This window comes from Drosophila mojavensis, unplaced genomic scaffold (assembly GCF_018153725.1).
Source record: "Drosophila mojavensis isolate 15081-1352.22 unplaced genomic scaffold, ASM1815372v1 contig_136, whole genome shotgun sequence".
In the NCBI taxonomy this organism is placed as follows: domain Eukaryota; kingdom Metazoa; phylum Arthropoda; class Insecta; order Diptera; family Drosophilidae; genus Drosophila; species Drosophila mojavensis.
In genome coordinates, this window is record NW_025318667.1 from 23,461,917 (window position 1) to 23,486,343 (window position 24,427).

Below are 24,427 nucleotides of genomic sequence, written 5' to 3' on the forward strand. Positions count from 1 at the left end.
CCAGATAGCCAACAATGCGCGGCAAGTTCAATGTGGCCTGTTATAAATAAGTGCACACACTCACACATGTACGTATGTATGTAGGCGTGTGTGTATGTATTCTTGAAGGCTCTAACATAAATTGCCATCTAGGCTGCTGGCGCTGATTTCGCTTTTACGCTCTCTCTCTCTGTCTGCCTGTGCCTTCGCTCTTTCGGTCTATTTTCATTTTCCGTTAATTCGTGCATTTGTTTCCTGAATTTTGCTCTACTAAATGCGAAATCTCTTCTATGCATATCATGGCGTCTCATGCGTCGGCGCACATGCCCTCATACATATACACAAGCTATGTTTGTGTGTGTGTGTGTCTGTATATGTGCCTTACTTGATTCTCATGGCTCTTCTCACGTTCCGCTTGTTTGTACTCATTTAGCGTGCGTTTGATCCACATTATTTCGGTTTCGTTTTTTCTCTGTAGTTTTTTTTTTCCATTTTAATTCTTCTGTTTTTTTTTTTTTTGTTCCCTACTACATTTTTGTGTGCTCCTTTTTGTGTTTGTGTTCATTAGAAATTTCCAAGAATTCAGCGACACACAACACACACACATACACGACAAGATTCGTGTTACTGCTGGCTTAGTTTTTCAAGAATGCTGCTGCTGCTGCCGCTGCCGTTGCGGCTACCGCAAGCTGAAGCTGAGCAGACCAAAAAGGAAGCGAGAGAGTTTCTGTACCTTGTCACTGCGGCGACGGCGAAGGCGTCGTCAACGTCGACGTCGACGTCGTCATCAACATCGACGTCGGCTACTTTTATTCAAGCATCATTATGATGTTGCAGAATCAGCTTACAAATATGGTTGCGTGTGTATATACATACATACATATGTATGTAGTAAGCGTTTGATTAAAATCCTTATCATTTTTACATTTTTAAATGTTCATCAGTCTAAAGATTACAAACTGTATTCACACCCATATGTAAATGTTAATTATGTATGTATGTACATATATATAAACATATGTACATGCAAATATCGTTCCCTCTCTCACTCCTATAGCTTCGTAGTATTTGGTGCGCTCGTTGACCAACTGTCGCGCGACACGTGCAGAGAGAACTCCCGAAATTCTTGTAACTCGCGAATATTCCTCCAAAGGCTTTTTATTTTTATATGTACATACATATATACATACATACATGTATATTTTTTGCATTTTCGAGAACAATTCGGCTTTTGACTTTCTTCTACCGTTATTTCACCGGTTGAGTGGCGTTCACTTTCCACACTTGGCAGCGACAGCGGCAGCGGCAGCTGCATTCGCGGCGTTGATCAGCAACCCTTTTTCGCAGATCCTTGCATTCGACACGCACTGCATCAGGACAGAAACAGGAGCAGGTAGAGCCAGTTGCCTGGCCATTGTTATTGTCCTTGCGAGGGAATTGATAAGGGAAGAAAGCCTTTCACTGCCGCCGCAAAGGGTTGGTATCCTGCCGAATTATTGCCACTTGGGGCCACACTTCACCAATTTGCCATATTTCCTGCTGCTCCTCCTCCTCCTCCCTCTGCCGGTACTCTACATTTTTGCCTAAGAGTTCTTGCCGCTTTTATCTTGGTGACAGCTGCCATTTGAATAGCTTTTAGCACACTGTTAAAAGCTCAGCAAAGCGGACATGAGAATATGTACATATGTGCCTTCTCACTTACACACACGCACAGTCGCTCAGTGAATGTTGGTGAGAGCGCAAGAGCGCCAAGAGCGTTGCATTGAATGCCAAAGGCAATAACAGTGAGAAATACACACACGCACACGCAGACATGTGCACTGATCTATTAAAATATTAGGCGGGGAAGCTTTTGAGAGCACGCGTGTTTAACTTTGTTCCACACTGCTCTGCTCTACTCAGCTCGCCGTGGTGCTGCTCTGCTCTGCTCTGTTCCTTGCCTGTTTTAGGTGACGTCGCAGCGTGCTGTTAGCTGCTGTTGCTGCGCTGCACGTTATCAGCAATATACGATCAAAAGCTAAACAGCGGTCGGCCAGCCGGCTGGTTGGCTGTAAGCGTTGTCGCTACTCTTGCTGCCGCTGCTGTTTATTGAGGCCATTGAACTACCAAAATAAAGTCGAAATTTTTTATTAACCTTAAGCTGTTGTTGCCTGCCCAACTGCTTACAACTGTTTTTACCGTTTTTCTTTTATTTACTTAGTTGCGGAGTTTTGCCCGCTTTTGCGGTCAACATAACTAAGTATATGCAGACATACATACATAGGTGCATGTATGTATACGAGGATGTGTCAAACATACATATGTATGTATGTATGTACGTTCGTATGTTCGTACATAACTCTGTTGTCAGTAATGGCGCTAACAACGCCGGCGACGTCACTGTTAACAAAAATGTACATAACATAACATCAGCAGCTACAACAACAATTGACCGGAAATAACAAATAAATGAGGCAGGCGTGCAGGCTGCCACAAAACAAAGCAGAGCGCAAATACACATACGCACAGTCGCTCACACACGCACACTATTGTCCGAATATTGGTACGCATGCATTGCGAATGCGAATGCGTGACGTAATCGTGGACTGAATTGTTGCATTTCAGTGCAGAGAAAAACCAGAAAAATACGTAATCAAAACTTAATATGAGGGAGAGCAAGAGAACGAAATGGCACTTGCATGCACACAATCAAATCAAATGAATATGTGTTTATGTATATGTGAGAAAAAGCGCAACAATTGAAAGAGAGCACAAGAGTGAGACCATCGCGCCAGCGCCGACGCCAGCTATTGAGCTTCAAAAGACTGCTGCTGCTGCGTTCTGTGTGTTAAGCTTTTGTCGCGCAACAGGGTTGTCGTCAATCTGTCAATATTGCCACTAAGAGCCCAATCATAATTGATCATGCAAAGGGAAGGGATAATATGATCTTAAGTTTATTTGTTTATTTATTTTTCTCCAATTTAGTACTTTGATTAATATAGAATTTAAAGTCTGACTTTGTATATACATGTATGTATGTATGTACTATGTAACAACATAAGTTAAATGGAACGTGAACGCTATAAACTGTTGCTCATATCTGGCTGCACCACATACATACATATGTACATATTCGCATTTTTCCCACTTTTGTGTTCAATGCTGCTCTGCTGTTACTTTTCGTCGTTTTCCCTTTTTTTGCAAGTGTTGCGCGCTAATCATGAGTTGTTGCCTCGCCTTGCCTTCACTTCATTTCACTTCGCCAACACAACAGCAAATCCCAAGTAAGAATAACAACAGCAACGCAGCGCAAGAAGAGCAATAGCGGCGACCACTTTGGCGTTTATTGTCGCTTTGCAGCCGCGTAACCGACGGGCTGCTTTCCTCTCTCACACTTACTCACTCAATCACTCTGTCTCTCTTAACGGTGCTCCAACGCCCGGCCACTTGCGATTTTGCTTTACTGTCCCATCAATTCGCCGCCGTTGTGCGCCTTGCTCTTTGCTGGGCCTGTTTCAGTTTCAGTAGTTAAATGCTCTTTGCATTTTGCGGTCGTCTTATTCGGAAATACGCGACGTAGTTGGCAAGCAACAACAAATATATATATATATATATATATATATATACGTATATAAAATAAAATATATAAAAAAAAAAGAAGAAATATACAACAGCTCGGCAACGCGAAGCAAAAATTATAAAATATTTTACGCCCGCTATTAGTGCCAGTGTCTGCGTGTTGTTTTTACTTTTTTTTTTTTTTTTTTTTGTAATAGTCATTGGTCGCTGGTCGTCGTGGGCGCAAAAAAAAAAAAAAAAAAAAAAATTGTGCTGCGTTGTGTTCTTCGAAATTAGCTTAAAGCTTTTAGTGATATTTATAATAGAAGAGCAGCAACAACAAATAGAAACAAGCTGTGAAAAGTGAGTGATGATAGTTAGATCTTTAAAGAGAGTAGAAAATGGAAGAAACGAAAAAACTAAAGAATTGGCCGTTTTTCCTCGTTGTTTGTGTAGCTTTTCTTTTATTTATTTTTTTTTTTTTTGCAAATTGACTTCAAATTCTTTTTTCCTTTTTGCCCTCGCCCATGCAAATCGTCACGCATGTTTGTGTGTATGTGTCTGAGAGTATGAATATGCCCGGTTAAAAAAGGGACGGACTCAGGCAAAAATGGCTACATATACATGTTTTACCGTTATGACGTATACGACATGCCGGCGTTTGTGTATGTAACGGTTTTTTTTTCTCTATTCGAACGTCTCATTTTGCAGTTCGCTTCTTAGTTTAGTATTGCATCGCTAGACGTCGGCTATTATTGATGAACGCGCTTATATAAAACAGTGAATGATATTAAAAATCAATTAAAGTGATATAAAGAAACTTTTCTTTGACTAGGTGCACCCAGCCCAAAAGAAACACCTCCAACAACAGTCAAGTAAACTGACCTACTTTGTTCGACTCTGACTTGTGTAGTCATTAATCGGAATCTGTGCTCTGCTCTGGCTCTGGCTCTGGCTTTGGCTCTCTCAGTTTTATGAGAGTAGAGGCAAATTGAGCATGAACATTGTTGATCTGCCTGCAGTTTTGTTTTTATTTTTGCAGTGCAATTCAGCTCTCTTATACTTCGGCCGCATTCGGCTGACCCGAATTTACAGCACTGCACAATGGCATTCTTCGCTCGTGCGTCCATGCTCCAAGTTGTTTGAAGAGGTGCGAGCGGCAACAGTATTAATTGCTCTACACACTACCCGCTAATTAGTTAGACATGCCTGACATATGCATACTTTTGTGTGAATGTGTGTAAATCAGTGCGTTTGCCAATTGAAAAAAGATTTAAATATCGCTGCAATCATAATTTAAATATTCACGTTTATCGATAGGCAGCAAGTATCGATAATTTAGCACGTGCACATGCAAATTGTGAGCATGTGCCATTCGCTCAATATTGCGATATATTTGATTTTGTTTCGCCTTCTTTTATTAACTTCTTGTGAGTCAGCGTTTGGACTCATGTTGCTGTGCAGTCCATTTCTATTGCCCCTCCTTCCCTCCTGCTGATGTGTCCACAAATTGAAAGCACAAGGCAACGAATCAAAGCCCATACGCGTGACTACAAAAAAAGCGAAGCAAGTAGGCAAGCAGCAGCAGCAGTGCTAAAAGATGAACAACTATAACAACAACGAGAACGAAAACCGCCACAAAATAAAATCATAATCATATCAGTAGCACAAATTCTGCGTGTGATTAACGAAGTGAGCGAAACTGAGGCTACCGAAGCGTTCGTAGTGAGCGAGACTGAAGCTACCGAAGCGTTCTCTCTTGTTCACACACACACACACACAACACATTCATTTGTAGCCGCGTAGGCATGCGAGAGATTATGTATATATGTGTGTGTGTCGTGTTTAACGCACGAAGTGTATGAGCTCCTCAGTGGCTGTGCGACTAGCGTTGGCGTCATGATCGCGACGTTTTCAATTGTATTTGTAATTCCACTTAACGCGCTCGCGTTCTCTTCGGTCTCTTATACCTGTATACGCATGTATGCGTGCGCGTGTGTGTGCATTTGCGTTGCCTCTTCTCCCAACTTTGTCATGCATCTCTTTTAGTTAGTTGAGTTGATTTTTCTATGAAGTAAAGAAAAGGCAAAACAAACAAAGAAAAAGAACGACAAATAGAAAAAGTGAGAGCAAAAGCTGTGTGTGTATATGTATGTGTAGAAGTAATATACACACATACATACATAGATTTCCATACGCACAAACAAGCAGAAAATTACAAACACGAAATTGCAGCAAAAGCAGAAACAGAAACCGATACTGAAACTGAAACAAGAAAAAAACTGAAAATGCACAGCAACAACAGCGGCGGCGGCGGCGGCGGTAATTACCCCAACAACAACCACACCGGCAGCAGCTATAACAACAGAATCAATATCAACAGTAATCATTATTATAATCATCAACAACAAAATACAAAATTATTACGTGTTTATGATCGGTGAGTGTTTTTGAATAGTGTCTCTCTCTCCTTCTGTCTTTGTCTATCTCACTCGCTCAATGCTCATTATTGAGCGGAAATGTGTGTTTTCAGTGTTGGTAAACAGCTATGTTTTGCTAGCTTCCAACAGTAGATCGGTCATATTCGGTGTTGCCAACTTATTGAAAATCAAATTGCAGGGGGAACAACTTTTATTTGATTTGATTTAACTTCTTTTTTTCACTCGTAGCTCTGCACTCATTCACAACATATTTGTGTTTGTATTTGTGTCACATTGCTCATTAAGTAAATATACCAGATTAAAACAAGTAAGAAGGCTCTAGTCGAGACTGCTCGACTAGGAGATACCCTGAACCCTCTAAGCTGATATTCTAATCATTCTGCATTTTTATGCACACATACATACACATGCATCCACACGCACGCATAAGCCTGCGCTCTGCTAACTGCGCAGTAAGCAGCGACTGCGCTTGGGCTGCGCTGCAGTGTGGGCAATATTATGAGAATTTATTTGTTGAATAATTTCTTTTGTAGACATAAGATCTTAATGAAACTTTCAGAGTGTAATCATATGATGAATATGTGTGTACATTCCAAAGCACAAGTCTCTAGTACTTGAAATGCGTTTTTTACAAATTGGGGGAGAAGGGGGCGTGGTATCCAAAATCTGTAAATTACAAAATCTTTGTATCAATTAACTTTATATACAACCCAAATTTGAACACTCCAGGTCTAAAAATGTTCAAATTAGGCTGAAAAAACAAAATCAATTTTTCGATTATTCTCGATAAAAAAGTTATCGGACGATTTATCGAAAAAATAAAGCAAACTCGTACTGCGTATGGTACACACGAGTATGCATGTCAAATTTCAGCTCTCTAGCTCTTATAACTTCTGAGATCGACGCACTCATACGGACGGACGGACGGACGGACGGACAGACGGACAGGGCTATATCAACTCAGCTCGTCGCGCTGATCAAGAATATATATACTTTATGGGGTCTGCCACGCCTCCTTCTGCCCGTTACATACTTTTTCACAAAACCATTATACCCTGATTTCCCATTTTCAATGGGTTCAGGGTATAATAAATTAAGCAATTAAACTTCCCCGTATACCCTTACATTGAGTACATACGAATTGCCTAGTGATGAGTATGTCATGAATATGTAAATATTTTTCTACATTTTCGAATTACTTATGTAGTTAATGAAACTAAAGTTGTTCAAATTATAACTATTATATCATATGGATGATACATATGTATATATAATAAAATTGTATGTAATATATATGATATAAATATCATATACAGTGTAAATATTTGATCTAAGTAAAGAGTATTGTTTGGCGCTGTTTTTTTCTCACTATAATTTGTGACATTACTGCTATGGCTTGCCGCATGCCCCACTAATGAGTGCTGCAATTGGTAAATGACCCATTTCTATTTGACTTAAGAACTGTCAAAGCAACTAGGAAAAAAAAAACGTTAATAGCAGAGAAGCAGAGTGGGAAAAGCAATTGCAACAGGGGCTAAGCAAATGCAAGGGATATACATATACAAACATACATACATATATATTTGTTTGTGTGCGGCTTTTGCCGGGCAATTTGGGTCAAAACGGCAACAATAACAAAAATGCAACGACAGCCTGAAACAAGTTTCGAGTATATACTGTAATATAGTTACAAATACATATGCACATATATATACATATGCGTGTGTATAGACATATGTTGACAAAGACTAGCGTCAGCTAGCCACAGCTGCAGTGGGAGGGGGGCAATAGATAAGTAACGCAAAAAAGAAAAAAAGAAAATAAAATCGAAAATAGCGAAAGAGAATGAAGCTGCTGCAGCTCTTTGTAGTGTGCATTAACAACAGTAAAAACTAACGGTAGCTGGCGCTGCAAGAGTGACGCGAAAGCAACTGGTGGAGGAGTGCACTGGTACTGACTAAAGGCAAAGCACCAGACACATAAATATATATATATATATAGAAATATGTGCACGCAAGTATGCGTCATGCAGTGCAGCGATCTATGCTTGTATAAATAAGTTTTGATATGTCTATGGATGTATGTGTGTTTTTATGTAAATAAATATGCAGGCGAATGCAAATGCGCAAAGAAAAACAAAAACAGCAAAGCAAAGCACAGCAAGCGCAGCTGTAGAAGGCGGCGATGCAACAGATTTCAGACATTTTCATTCATAAAATTAATAAAAACAGCAAAAGACAAACAACGAAACGTGCTCACTCACACACATGAACTCACAGATGCATGCATGTCTGTATGTATGTATATATTTATATATATAGAGAGAGAACATGTACGCACCTTGTTCAAAGTAACTCAAAACTGAATGATGCAACACATGTGTGTATAAGAGTGCGTGTGTGTGAGCAACACCTATATACATATGTATGTATGCTAAATATAATAAGACGCATTCACACCCATGCACATGCACACACATACATATATGTGTGCATTTAATGCCAAAATAAACAACATAGAATGCAGTCGAAGTGTGAGCGCTGACGTCAGCTGCGCAGCCAGCGTACCGTACGCGTGCGTGTATGTGTGTATGTGTAAAAATGCTTAAGTGTGTGTGTACATGTGGACGTGTAGCATATTGATTGCGCGGCACAAAGGCAGAGGGGCGCGTGCAGTGATAACAAAGTACAAGCGCGCGTCTGCGTTCAGGTGTGTGTGTGAGTATGTATTTTGCGCGTGTGTGTGAGCTTTTGTGAGCGAGTGCGAAGCAGCAGAGGTCATTGCTTAGCAGGGGCGCCAGCACGAGCGTCAGTCAGTCACATGTCAAATACAATTATAAAAAAAGATTACTCTCGCATTGCACCGACTCTACAATACTCTATCTTTATCAATTGAAATGCATACAAATAAATGTTCATGTTAGCAGTAGTCGGCATTTACTGTTAACTTTATGATTGGTATAAGAATGTTTCACATGTGGTTTTTATATTTACTTAACATCCACACAAACATACTACAAAACTAATATGCCGCTCAGCTCATTCGGTAGAGAGCGTATAACTACATTAGCAATTTGCCCTCTCTTAAGTGACAGACATTAAGGGAGAGAGTTGGAGAAGGAGAGCAGAGCAAAAGAGGGAGTAGGTGCAAAGTTCTCTATTGTTGCTTAAGCACGAGGCGACGTCAACGAACTGCAGCAGTGCTGACATTTACATATTTTTGAGGCTGTGCCATATGGGCGTGGTGGGCGTAATGTGGGCTTACCTCTTCTCTTCGAAATTAAATACTAAAATAGCCCGCACATGTTTGTGACATGTGACGCATGCGCAGTTCTGCTTAAACTGTGCGCAACAGTTGAACAGTTTGAGAGGAAGCGGCAGAAAAAATGCAAGACAAGCCAAAAGCGCAAAACTCTCAACTCCGAGCAAGAGTCGAAAAGGAAATAAAAAGCGGCGGCGGCAGCAAATTATTCGCTGTCGTTTCGACTTCAATTCCTGGAAAAACAAGCAGTGAAAAAGTAGAAAAAAATAAGCTTCAGCACACACAGAGATATACTTGTGCATACACATATTCACAAAAAAAAAAAAAAACAGCAATAGAAAGAGCAAGAATGAATACAAGCTAAGAGAGAGTCGTGCAGAGACGCAGAGACGGATAAGAGACATACATATGTGGCAATGGAATGCGCCTTGTGCTGCTGCTGGAGAAGAAGACGGCCGGTATGTGAAACTGGTGTTGTTGTTGTTCTTGTCGGCTTTGAAGATTGACAAACTCAATTCGACGGCAGACACAAGCACAGCCACACATACATAGCCGCATGCATCTATGGCCTTTTGCATTGCCAATTCGCCTTGTGGTGAATTCGCTCTGTGCTTATACGCTCACTCTCTCTTGCACTCTCTTATCGATCAGTAGCGGCGCGCGCTTTCATTCATAAATAGAGTTGCCACACGCTGTGAATTCGCTGGAATTGCGGGAAGCTTTTTAATTGAATAAGAAGTTCTAATATGAGAGATTATTAAATATAAATATAAATATAAATATAAATATAAATATAAATATAAATATAAATATAAATATAAATATAAATATAAATATAAATATAAATATAAATATAAATATAAATATAAATATAAATATAAATATAAATATAAATATAAATATAAATATAAATATAAATATAAATATAAATATAAATATAAATATAAATATAAATATAAATATAAATATAAATATAAATATAAATATAAATATAAATATAAATATAAATATAAATATAAATATAAATATAAATATAAATATAAATATAAATATAAATATAAATATAAATATAAATATAAATATAAATATAAATATAAATATAAATATAAATATAAATATAAATATAAATATAAATTTATATAATAATATTTTTCAAAATATCTTTGATATGTGCAGAAGGGTATTAAGACGTCGATCTCAATTCATTATCATTTTACGTCTTTTTTTGGGTTTTGTGGCGACGCTGGCTGCGACTGGAGTGAAATTACTTCCAAGAAAAATAAACACGATATTAAATGTGCAACATTCCAGTCGACGACGGCGGCGCTGATGGCAGCAGCAGCCGATCGAGATTTTTGCAGTGTTGCTGATCTTGTATTGCTGTTGTTGTTGATTTTGCAAAATGAGAATCGAGTTTTTGCTGTTAGTTAGTATTTTGCTCGAGTTGTCTGTCTGCCTGGCTGCAGTTACGATGCCGTTATGGCAACAGGATGTTATCTGTCTCCATCTCTCTCTCTCTCTGTCTCTGTCTCTCTTTCTCTTGCATATGTATGTTAAGCTGCATATATTTGCTACCTATGTTTTGTAATGCTCCCTTTGTGAATGTAAATGTAAAATGTATGTAAACGTGTTTAACTCATATATTCATATACATGTCATTTGCTACGCCCACAATTAGTTTAGTTAGAGCTTTAAAATAGTCGAAGCACCAATATATATGTGTATATACATTGCTTTCTCTTCTACTCGCTCTCTCCTCCCTTTCTCCGACCCTCTCCTTTTCTCTCCCTCTCTCTCTATCACACATTTTGTCATTCGAATCTTGTTGCATTATCATTCATCATCGTCAAACCGACAGCACACAGCCCCTAATATTGCAAAGAAAAATGAAAATAAGAATAATTTCAAATCCAAATCAAAATAAATTAAAATTAAAAAAATATATATTATACCCAGATTTACCATTGAAAATGGGTTCAGGGTATAATACAATGAATTAAAGCTAAAATCAATATAAATATAAATTTGCGATACTCTATATAAATCCAGCATATCGAATCCTTGCAGTCTCTCTTATAATATTCACGCTCGCTATCTCGCTCTATAGATGTTAGTTACGCTGCTGACTCTTTTACTGACAAACTGCTCTCTCCTTTTCCTTTCTATTCTACTTCTTTTTTTTGGTTTGCCTCTTTTTTTTTTTTTTAATTTTTTAATTTTGTACAAATAAAACAAAAAAATGAAACAATTGTACCTTAACTGAACTTTTATTTTTGTTAATGTGTTTTCTTTTTTTTTTTTTTGTTTCTGTTCTAATTTTTCTTTGTTTGTTTTTGATTTGTTTCTTATTTCTTATTTCTCTTTTTGTTTTCTTTCTTTTTTCGTTTTGTTTTTTGTTTTTGTGTGTGTTTTTACGCTATTTTCTTCACAGTGTTACGACATCAAAAATCTTAATAAGCGGCATACCGCTGCAAACACGTTTCGAAGACATCGAACCGCTACTGAAGCCCTATGGCATCGTCAAACAGTGTGAGGCTATTTCTAGTAAGGATCAAAATACTCAAACAGTACATATAACATTCGAAAATCCTGAGCAGGCGCAAAGGTATATACATTCAACAATAAAAAAAGTATATATATATAAATAGAAATTAATTAAAAGAAAAACCATATATAAGAAATTCGAAACAAAAAAATTATCAAAATTTACTTAATACAAGATTTTTGAGTTTTGACATGGTTCAAAATCTCGTGTTAAGTGTCGAGCATACATACATATGTGCATACATATACACATATAAATATATATATATATGTATGCCTGTATAGATATATATGTGTATGTGTGTATATAGATGGGAAATTATCGAAAGCTCGCTGATTTTTCCGTTATTTATCAATTAGTCTCATCGAAATTCGAACCTCTCAATATGCGTATGTATGTATATGTGATGTATATGTATGTATATATGTATATGTGTATAGTTATTGTAGATCAAATCCCATTAAAATCTCAGTAGTATCTTACCTTTCCACCATTTCGTTGGTTGAGGGGCGGGGGAGGCAAGGAGACTTGGCTGTGACAGTGGGGGCGGGGTCGGAAGTGGGGGCTGTCGTGTGTGTCTAGGGCGTTTGTGATTGTAGCAACCATATATATGTGATATATATATACATTGCCTGTCGATCTGATCCTAATCGCTATCAAATTATATATATATATATATATGTATATCTATTTATATATATATGTATATACACAACACTTATGCATACATACATACGTACATATGTATATTCATCAAAACTGTCCCCTTCTATCACTTTTCTCACACTGATCGAATTTTTCTCGTCTCTTCTCTTTGTTTTCGCATCATATTTTTCGTTCCGTTTTTAATGCTTGTTTATTTTTCTTCCGTTTCTGTTTTGTTTTCGTTGTTTGTTTTTGTCGCGCCGTCGTCTCCCATAGAGCTGCTGGTGGCCTGAACGGCGTCGAATTCGAGGGCAGTAAACTGCACGCCGAGCAATTGGACAAAAATCAACGCCGAAGCATACGCAATCAGCGCAATCCGTATCCGGGAATGCCGGGACCCGGCCGCCAGGCGGACTTCCCGCTACGCATTCTGGTGCAGAGCGAGATGGTGGGCGCCATCATTGGCAGACAGGGCACAACCATACGCACCATCACACAACAGAGTCGGGCCCGTGTCGATGTGCATCGCAAGGAGAATGTTGGCTCCCTCGAAAAGTCCATTACGATTTATGGCAATCCGGAGAACTGTACCAATGCGTGCAAGCGCATACTGGAAGTTATGCAACAAGAGGCACTGTCCACGAATAAGGGGTAAGAGAAGCAATATATTATAGAACGATCTATACGTACTTATACTTATATCTCTCCCTCGCTCTCCCTTATGTTGCAGTGAGATCTGCTTGAAGATACTAGCCCATAATAATTTAATTGGTCGCATCATTGGAAAGAGCGGCAACACGATTAAACGCATTATGCAGGATACGGATACGAAGATAACCGTTAGTTCCATCAACGACATCAACAGCTTCAATCTGGAGCGTATCATCACGGTGAAGGGCCTCATCGAGAACATGTCCCGTGCAGAAAACCAAATCAGCACCAAACTGCGCCAAAGCTATGAGAACGATTTGCAGGCAATGGCGCCTCAGAGCCTCATGTTCCCCGGTCTCCATCCCATGGCAATGATGTCGACACCGGGCAACGGCATGGTCTTCAACACAAGCATGCCGTTCCCCTCGTGTCAAAGCTTTGCCATGTCCAAGACACCGGCCAGCGTGGTGCCACCGGCCTTCCCCAACGATATGCAGGAGACCACGTTTCTCTATATACCAAACAATGCAGTTGGGGCCATCATCGGCACCAAGGGCTCGCACATACGCAGCATAATGCGCTTCTCGAGCGCATCCCTCAAAATTGCGCCCCTCGACGCCGACAAGCCGCTGGACCAACAAACGGAGCGCAAGGTCACGATTGTTGGCACACCGGAGGGTCAGTGGAAGGCGCAGTATATGATATTTGAGAAGATGCGCGAGGAGGGTTTCATGTGCGGCACGGACGATGTGCGCCTAACCGTTGAGCTGCTTGTCGCCAGCTCCCAGGTGCGTCAGCTGATCCGATACAGAAGCGCATGTAGAAGCATAGATTGATTCGTGCTATAGTAGCTTCAGTGAATTTGTATATTTCATATATTTTATACATTGTATTTCCGTTCATCCGCCAGGTCGGACGCATCATTGGCAAGGGCGGACAGAACGTGCGTGAGTTGCAACGTGTGACGGGTAGCGTCATTAAGCTGCCAGAGCATGCGCTGGCGCCACCCTCAGGCGGCGATGAAGAGACACCTGTGCACATCATTGGGCCATTCTACAGCGTTCAGGTAGGACATTGAGTGGAGTCATAGTAATTGTAATAGTGCATGAGTTATTTAACAATTGTTTAATGGATTTTGCAGTCTGCACAGCGACGAATTCGTGCCATGATGCTATCGACAAATCCGCCACCAGTGACCAAAAAACAGAAGGCTGCCAAAGAACAACAATTGCAACAACAACAACAACAGCAACAGCAACAACAACAGACATTAGCCGGCGCTGCGCCAAGTGGGACTCAACAGCAGCAGCCGCAGCAGCCGCAGCAACAACAACAACAGCAGCAGCAACAGCAGCAGCAGCAACAGTCGCCGTCGCAGCAGCAGCAGCCGCTGCCGCCGCAATCACATCATCAATCGTCGTCGGCGTCGTCGGCGCCACCTGCGCATCATCAGCAGCAGCAGGCGTCGTCGACAGCGTCCTCACATCAATTGCAGCAGCAGCAGCCGTCGCCGCCGCCCGGCAACAATGCATCGGCTGCCACCCAACAACAACAACAGCAGCAGCAGCAACAACAGCAGCAGCAGCTGGCGAGTTCACAGCAGTAAGAAGCTGCAGCAGCCGTGTGTGGGACTGGGGCAGGGGCAAGGGCAGTGCAGAAGAGTCGGGCAAAACTCAACTTGAACAACAACGTCAAGAATTTACCATAATGGCAATAGCAAGAAGACAAACCTACATTTGGATTTCTTTGAACTTCAATCAGGCAACAACTTGCAGTTGTTGCAACATCAGCAGAAGCAACATGAAGATCAACAACAACAACAACAGCAACTCTCGTCCCTCTGCAGCTCAACAAGAAGAGCAAGAGAATTGATAGAAATGCAACAGCGAATGAGCAGCCAAAGAGCAACAGCGCAGCGCTCTCTAGCAGCTAGGAAGGAGAGCGAGAAGGCAATGTGTACAACTGTCAAATGCTTGCTTATCAAATAAAACACAGGGTGTTCCCAGCATGAGGCGCCTAAATGTTGAATGGCAACGCACTGAATTGTTGTTTCTCATGGTGTGACTGCTCAGGTTTTTGAAATTGTTTATCATTTCTACTGAACAACAAACACACAGCCAGGCACACACACACACACACCACACACACCACACACACATACCACAAATACATAATTGAAGAGAGATAAATGCCCGATCTTTATTCAGCAGCTTTTTACCAATAAGCCAGTCCCCCTCTGCAGATGAATATTTTGCCTCATGAAAAGAATGAGGAGGAGAGTAACACACAACAAAAAGAAACACAACTAAACAAAAGTAAGAAAAAAATGAAAGAATTAACGAAAAGAAAATTCAAAAACTATGCCTTACGGCAGTAAATTCTTTTTTTTTTTAATATATTTATATATATGAATATATATATATATATAGAAACAACATAAAATTAAACATTTTTATGAATTATTTTATTTTTTTTTTAAATCCTTTTTAGTAAGCGTAAATTAAGTGAACAAACAAACAAACAAAAAAAAAAAAAAAAAGAAACGAAAGTGAAAAGCAAAAAGAAAAACTAAAACCAATCAATTGGTTTGTGTGTGTGTTTTATAATTGTTTTCTCTTGAATTTTATTAAGCATATTGCATTTGATTTTGCATAAAATTTGTAACAGTTCATTGTATACAAATCAGATAGAAGGACAGCAGCAGCGAAACAGAAAGGAAAACAAAACAAAATTTAAAATTGTATTTTATAATTAAATATTAATACTATATTTCGTATTTGCTAATTAAAACAAAAACAAACAAACAAAGAAAGAAAATATCCCAAATTTCAAGCAGGTGTCAACTTTAGCCCACCTTTTAATAAAACAAAAAAATCAACAACAACCTATAAGTAGATAAAAACTACAATTAAACTTAAAAACCTCACTTAAAACTAACCTAAAAGAAAGGCGAAACCAACTAAAACGAAAAATAAATCAAAACACAAAAAAAAAAAAAAAAAAAAAAAAAAAACCAACAACTAAACATGAATGTAATGAAACGTAAATACCATAAATTATACAACACACAAGTGTTCAATTCGAGGGTCGAAATAAGAGTTTTCCATAGGTGTATATATACACACACATACAGTCTCACACAAACACACACACACACACACATTTATACATATGTATTTTATCTGTACTCTCTGTGTATAACAGCTAAGAAACAACTGTTATACCCGCCAAGTCGAGCCAGCGATGAGACGCAGACAACTTTGTAGTATAACTTAACTGAAAAGAAAAAACAAAAAAGAAAAGAATATTACAATACACACACACATATATATATATATATATATATATATATATATATATATATATATATATATATATATATATATATATATATAGTCCTACGAATATATAGTTTATATTTAAGTTGTGTCTCTCACCTAAATGCCAAGCAAGCAATGTTAGTGTACAGCTGTGTATAATAGTTTTCGAGAATTGAGAATTTGAGATTACGAGTATATATATGAAACTGAATTGTTACTATTGTTTGAGCGATAGAGGAGGAGAGGAAGTCGAAGGTAGAGAGCGAGAGAGTGGAGGAGAAGGAGAAGGAGGAGGAGAGGAGAGGAGAGGAGAGCATTGTAATCTGTTTGCCTTGAAACAAAAACAAAAAATAACGGTGCTGAAATGTTAATTTTTATATAACGAAAAAAACAAGCAACAAGTGTTACATAAAAGTGTTATATTAAAAGAAAAGTTATAAAAAAAAAGAAGAGAGAAACGAGAAACGTTAACAACAAGCTGTTATATAAATCACAACATATGTATACCTATATATAACAACACATTACAATATGCGGCCCCATTTCAGGCCCAAACATGCTGTGGCCGAAATGCGGGCCAAATGTTGTCACTTTTTTTTTTTTTTCTTTTTAAGATTTCATTCATAGTTTAAATGTTGGCGTTTCGTACATACATCAATGTACATCAATGTACCGAACTTGTCATTATTATTTCGCATACGTTTTCTTTCCTCTAATTTACACAGCAAACATAAAATAGATGTATATGCATATACATACAAATATAGTGTAAAACAGTTAATTTTCCATAGCTGCTAAAATCGTAACTGAAGTAACTGAATCGGAGCAACAAACAATCAAACAGGAGCCAAGACAATAGCCCAATTTTGTTGAAATAGACATAGAAATAGAGAATAATAACGTGAAATTTTTTATTATTATTAACCACTTATATATCTTCTTTTTTTTATATACATATTTTACAATTTTTTTGTTTGTTAAACATTACATTACATACATATTACATAAACAAGCATCTTTAATTACATAAATACATACATATTCACATAGATTAATCACTATATTCCCTTTTTGTTTTCTTACTGCATTAAGTTAGATATATATCCTATATATATATGCAGACTTTATATATATAAATATATATATATATATATAGATCTGTTAAATATATAGATTACAATACAATAGACAGTTAACAGCTCGGGCTTTGCGTTACTTTTGCCTGTATAACACTTGCATTTTAGACTGTTATATTCGTGCATTTATAACTGAATAGAACAACAACAACAAAATCAACATTTCGGCCAGAAGAAAACTAACAAGAGAAGAAAAAACCGTTTCATAACAGACAAAGATTCAAATTCAAATTCGAAAACTCAAAGCATTTTAGGGCAGATTTAGGACAGAGTTTTTTATTTTGTTTTTTATTTTTTTTATTTGTTTGTTATACATATAACACAACAAGAAAGAAAGAAAGGAAAAAAAAGGAAGAAAAACATACGGAAAGATCTATTGACGAAGATTGAAAAAGTAATTCAAATACCTCAATGTAAGTGCATTATCTTATATGACAAAAAAAAAAAAAAAAAACTCAAGTAAAAAAAAAAAAAAAAAAAAAAAAGAAATACAAAGCAAGCGATAAATGTAAAGCAAATCAAATAAATGTTAAAAGAGCAGGAAAAGCTTAAGAAAAGAGCAACCTAACGAAATATATAAAGTATGAGCTGAACAATTGCAGAAGAAACTGAAAAGGAGAAAAACAAAAAACAAAAATGATTGAAAATAATCATAAAGAGAAGATAATTTTGATAGTTTTTAAGCAATGAAATAAAAGAAAAGAAAAGAAAAGAAGAAAATAACCTGATATACATACATATAAAATTAAAACAAACAAAAAGTAAGCGACGAATATAACAGAAAACAACAATAATAACAACAGCAACAACAAGAGCAACTCTGAGCCTTAGAGTGGGCGAAAAGGATAGATACTTTCCGCCATTAACCAACACTGCACACTAAAGAGAGATAGACATATAGCTCGCTCATATGTGCCAGCGTTGACGCCCTGAGTTGCATGCCAATTGAGAGTACGCAGGACAGATCCAGACATAGAACTAAAACTCAAACTCAGAACCGCAACTGAAACCAGAATCAGAACCAAGAACCACGAACTACGAACCACCAGACCCATTATGGAATAAATCAAGTGAAAATTGTTAATGTTTTGCTATTTCCTATTAAGAAGGAGTAAGAGATAAGAAAGATAGAAAGAAAGAAGGAAAGAAGAAGCAGCTGCTATACAGTCCCATATATAACTGAACGTTTTGTGTAGCTTGAGTAAATTTGGAGCATGGGGGATGGGCAGGTTTATTATGAAGTGTGTATATACAAAGGAATTTTTTCTAGGCATAACAGTAATATTTATAAATATTTATATATGTATGTATATATATTTATATATATGTATATATATATATATATATATATATATTTATATATCTATATATATATATATATATATATATATATATATATATATATATATATATATATATATATATAAAAGTATATATAAACTGATGAAAAACTTGTTTTGTTATGATTGAGAGAATATATATATATATATATAGACATATATATAAATATATATACATATATATATATATAAAATTTTGTTCGTTGACGTCTTCGAGTTTTGAGTGTAGCGTATAGGAAAAATGTCCAAAGTTGTCAATACAAAGAGCATATACTTATATACTACTATTTAGCAAGCCCAAATGAATGACCTATGATGATGTTAGTAAACATATATGAAACTCTATATATGTGGAAAAAAAAAAACAAACAAAAAAAAAAAAAAGCGTAAAACGAATTTTTCTAAAAAATTCCAAAAATATAAACTAGGATAGAACATGGCAATGTTTCTGAACTTGCATTGTTTTTATTTTGCATAGAATTCCAAATGCTGAAGCAAGAGAAAAGAGAGGGAGAGAGAGAGTAGGTAAAGCTAGAAAGTGAGAGAGAGAGAGAGAGAGAGAGCAGAATGGTTGAGTTAACTAACTAACTATTGACTATGAAATGCTCTGTTTAAGATATAAAAGAATACCAATTGGGAGGGGCTTAACAAGCACTATTACAACTAATAATAAACAATAATAATAATAAAATTAAATTAATAATAATTATAAATGATGTGAATGATGCAGCAAGAGTTGATTGATTGACCAGAGAACAATCACAAAATGTGAGTTGGAGAAGCGTGCGCGTTGAAAACGACAGCGAGAAAGAGAGAGGGAGAGGAAGAGTGAGAGAGAGAGAGAGAGAGAGCAAGGTTTAGAGAGCAGCAAAGAAATTATTTTTTAGTATTTAGAGGCTATTTTATATCGTTATTAAAGAGAAAGTGAAGAGACAGAGAGAGAGAGAGAGAGAGAAAGAAAGAAAGAAAGAAAGAAAGAGAGTTGGGGTTGAAGAAAATTAAATTTTAGCTTGCAAGTTGAAAAGAAAACAATAAGAACAAACGCTGGTATGTGACATTGAAAAAATTTGAAGTAGGAGAAGAAGAAGAAGAAAACACAGAATGTCGCTAGTCGGTTCGCAACAACAGTTATTAGAAACGGTTAGCTTAGACACATGGGTGGTGGTAGGAGGCGGGTGTTGTCTTTGAAATTTCAAAACTTGATTCAAATGCCTTCAGCTCATTTTATAACGGATTTTTAAGTTTTTGTTAAAATTTGCTATAATTTTGCTCATTAAATTCTTTAAATAATTTCATGTTTATCAATTGCATTTACCTAACACACATACGTAGACACATACACATACAAATGCATACACACACAGGCACACACACATACACAGAGACATGGACAGACAGCCGGACCGACAGTTCGTTTCACAAGCCAAGCGAATTTTCCATTTTCTTTTCACACGAGAGACAACAAAAACAACAAAACGACAACAACCAACAACAACAACAACAAGCGAAAGTTAAAATTTAATTTATCTAAAAGTACTTTTTGTGTTGTAAGTTGTGCCAAGTACTGATAACGTTTAAGGTGTGATAAACTCGTTTTAAAATTTAACAACTATTTAAACTATTTACTGCTAAAAAACAAAACGAAAAAAAAAAATTGAATTATAAAATTAAAGAAAAATTGTATTATTTTTTATAAAATGCTTTCGATGTACATTTTATGATAAACACACACATAAACCTACACACACACACACACACACACACACTAGGCAGCACACCCAGGACTTCAAAAGTACTTTGACATTTGATTTGACAGCAACAACAGCAACAACAACAACAACAACAACAACAAAAGAAATGCTTTGCGATTACAATTTACTATTTATTTTATTCATATGTATATATATATACGAATACGAGTATATGTATGTATGTATATGTATATATATATCCATTTATGTATATATATGTATGTATGTATACTATTATTTTTTTTTTTAATTTTTTAACGTAAAACCTTTAAAAGTTTAAACTCTAAAGAAAACAAAAAACAAAACAAAACAAAAAACAAAACTAAAAAAAAAATTAAAAACACTTAAAAAATGAAAAAAAAAAAGTGAAAGAAAAATGAAGGGAAAATACTTTTAAAAAGGGCATATTTTTTTATATACATATATTTACATATTTACATAACGTTTTTAGCGGTACAAACATCGTGAGTACAAATCAATATTTATTTTGTTTTTTCGTTTGTTTTTTGTCTATTATAAAGAAGTAACGAGAAGAAGAATTTAGGGATTTCCTCAAAAAAAAAAAAAAAACAAAAATATTTTGTTTTCAATTGTTAGGCGACAGTGAAAAAGTTTTCGAAGAAAAAAGAAAAAATGGGGAAACAGTTGAGAGACACTGGAATACGCACTCTTTTTTTTTTTTAATATTATATACGATGATATAGAAAGATAACGATATAATGCGAGTTTTAACGTAGGCTAAACGACGACACGCATAGCAAGTTAACAGCCGAGCAAAGCAGCAACAGCAGCAGCAGCAGCAGCAAATAGCCCAAAAAGCAGCCAAATCAGCCAAATCTCACATGCAAGTAAAAGAACGAATACGAATGAGAGTAGCAAGAGAAAAATATTTAACGAACATAAAATACTAACTTAAAACATTAAGGTACTAAAAATAATGGTATTCAAATTGTGAAACTCCGGAAGCGCAGAGCACGTCAGAAGAACGAAAAGAAGATGAAGAAAATACAATAACAAATGAAATAAACAAAAATTGGGGGTTAATTTTGTTTAAACAACAAATATAATAATAAATGAAAATAAAATGATTTTGTTTGCAGAAAAGTTGGACGCAAAATAAAAAATGAACACCAAACAGTAAAAATGAATTCGAAATGAAACAAGAAAAGCGAAAACAATAACAAAACAAGACAAAACTAATGAAACAGCTGGATAAGGTCAGAGATTTAGAAGCATTAAAGTTAAGAGCAGAGTACTAGAAACAGAACCAAAACAGCAGACAGACAACAACAGCCAGAACCGTTAAAAACTACTCGGATACGACACAACTGTACTAAAAAAAATAATTTTAAAGAAAAAAATAAAAAAACAACAACAAATACCACTGAAACGTTTGGCATATGAAACACAATGCATGGAACGTACATAAAAAATAATTTATAATATTAAACAGTTTAAGTTGCTGAGTAAGCAACTAAATTTGAGAAGCAAACTATGTGAATGTACTAAAAAACACACACTCACACATACATATATTTTTAGCATATAAGAAGAAGAGCAAAAAAAAAAGAGAATGGTGAAAATATGAAAACAAATACAAAACACAAAAATAAAAACATAACTGAAACAAATTTTTTGTCAGCCGTAAACGTTTTACATGTACTAAAAATTTGGTTAAAAAAAAAAAAAACAAACTGTAAACTAAAAAAAAAAAAATAATAAAATAAAAGCAAAACAAAAAATGCCCACACACCACTACCCACATACATACATACTATATATTATTGATAATGTTTGATTAAATGATTGACAGACACACACATATATACACACACTCACACACATAGAAATTTGAAGCGAGCCCTAAGCTAATTTCTCTCTATAATTCAATATTGTATTTAACAAGCAAATAATCGAAATGAAACAACAAATATTTCGCCTGCTTTTGTGTATTTTCCATAAAAAATAAAAGAAAAATAAGAAAAAATAAAAAAAAAATATATATAAAATATATATATGTAGTGTGCATCGAAACAGCAAAATTTATAAAGCAGCAAAACGTCGGAAAATTTTAAATGAAAAGAAAAGAAAATATAATTTTAATTATTAATACTTTTTTCGTTTCGCTGTTATTTTTTTTTTTTTTTTGTTTTTTTTTTTTTTTTTTTGCCCTTTGTATATTTCGCATTTTTTTTTTTAACATTTTCTATATAATGTAATTTATATTTGTGTTTAATATTAATTTTTTTTAATTGTAATAAATTTACACGGTAATCAACTGGAGACTGAGCTACAACATATATTTAGTTACCGTTATGTTTATTGCATTTAAAAAAGAAAAAAAAATACATAAAAAAAAAAGAAAAAATGGCAAAGGCCAGGATAACACACACACACACACCTACACACACATCAATCTTATATATATATATATATATATATATATATATATATATATATATATATATATATATAGTGAGTTTTTATGAAATGATGTCTAAACTGAATTTGGTTCGCTATATTCATTTCTTAAATAACCTTCACCGGTGACCCCTATCCAGACACCTTTAAAACAGTAAATAACCCTATTGAATTAGTAACTAAGTCCAGCTAACGGTTTGCCTGTGTGATAGTAGTTTATAATTAAAACCGTTCGCTGGATCCACCATCTCCAAATCATAAAAAAAAAACAACTGAAAACAAGAAGAAGAAGCATTTAAATGGCGAGCCAAGTAAAGAACCATAAACATTTATACATAATCCAAAATATATACACATATAATAACATGAGAAAATACACATAAAAATATATATATATATATATATATATACACAAATATATATAAACAAAAGAGAAAAACGAAAAAAAAAACTCTAAAATATTTTTATTTTTACTTTAATTATTTCTAAAGTACATACGTATCTGTAGTTAAAAAATTTTTTTTTCGTCGTCTACATTTTATTTGTTAAGTTCATTAATTAATCTACATAAATAAAAGATAATCTACAAAAGTGTAGGCGACCTAATGTATCTACATTGTACATTGTATCTACATTACTGAGCTAAACTATCTATAAATATTTTAAATATAACAAAACAACAACAAAAAAACAGTAAAATATTATTAAAAAAAAAAAAAAAAAAAAAAAAAAAAATCTTTTTATTTCAATTTTTATTTTAGATTCTGGGTTTGCTGATTTTCTTTTACAACTTCAATTGATATTGAAGTTATCATATTTTAGCTCGGATCCAGTTTTTGCAAACTTCGTATTTTTACCATGTTTTGTATATTTTGATTGAATGTTGTCTTTGGCCAAATCCAACACAACTTGTTTTTTTTTTTTTTTAATTTTTTATTATTATATTTTCTCTTCTCAATTTTCCGACATTTCCAACACGAATCTCGTTTACAGCCAAGGACAAGGCAGCGCACACAACCAACCGACCTCGAAATGATGCCAAGAAACGTGTGTTTAGGGCCAAACGCTTTTACTATGATGTAAATGTACCCCCGAGAATCTATTTGATATATAGTATATATTATATATGTATGTGACTAAACTACTGTAACTACTACTATATACCACACGAGCCGAAAACTCAACAAATCCCCTACCTAAAGCAAAACTTGTCTAAATTATGAATTTATTACATGTGTAGCATGTGTATCTGCAAAAGTAAGGCATAAAAATGTAAAAACTAAAACATAAGGAAACAAAAAACTAAACACTGAAAAAAAAAATACAGAATACACGCAACAAAAAATAAGAAACCAAAAAAAAAAAAAAAAAGAATCCAAAATGTGTATAAGTACATTTAT

General features: G+C 35.5%; 1 protein-coding gene and 1 long non-coding RNA gene across 7 annotated transcripts in view; both read left to right on the forward strand.

The window, feature by feature from the left end:
- Positions 1-14,770, forward strand: part of LOC6584550 (insulin-like growth factor 2 mRNA-binding protein 1) — a 32,259-nt gene extending 17,489 nt beyond the window's left edge. For 3 of the 6 annotated variants that reach the window (XM_044008515.1, XM_044008522.1, XM_044008519.1), the window contains 5 exons: positions 11,650-11,823; positions 12,685-13,059; positions 13,139-13,847; positions 13,970-14,125; positions 14,201-14,770. In XM_044008515.1, coding sequence (XP_043864450.1) covers positions 11,650-11,823; positions 12,685-13,059; positions 13,139-13,847; positions 13,970-14,125; positions 14,201-14,665 — 1,879 coding nt within the window. In that variant the 3' untranslated portion in view covers positions 14,666-14,770. Of the gene's footprint in view, positions 1-3,806; positions 3,880-5,565; positions 5,957-11,649; positions 11,824-12,684; positions 13,060-13,138; positions 13,848-13,969; positions 14,126-14,200 lie in introns of those variants that run through there. The other 3 variants (XM_044008511.1, XM_044008523.1, XM_044008525.1) reach the window with 3 other exon arrangements.
- A 161-nt stretch (positions 14,771-14,931) lies between these two features.
- Positions 14,932-24,306, forward strand: LOC122757166. Its single transcript, XR_006357095.1, has 2 exons — positions 14,932-15,374; positions 24,021-24,306. It is a non-coding gene; the product is annotated as an uncharacterized LOC122757166 (long non-coding RNA).
- Positions 24,307-24,427: the final 121 nt, after the last annotated feature.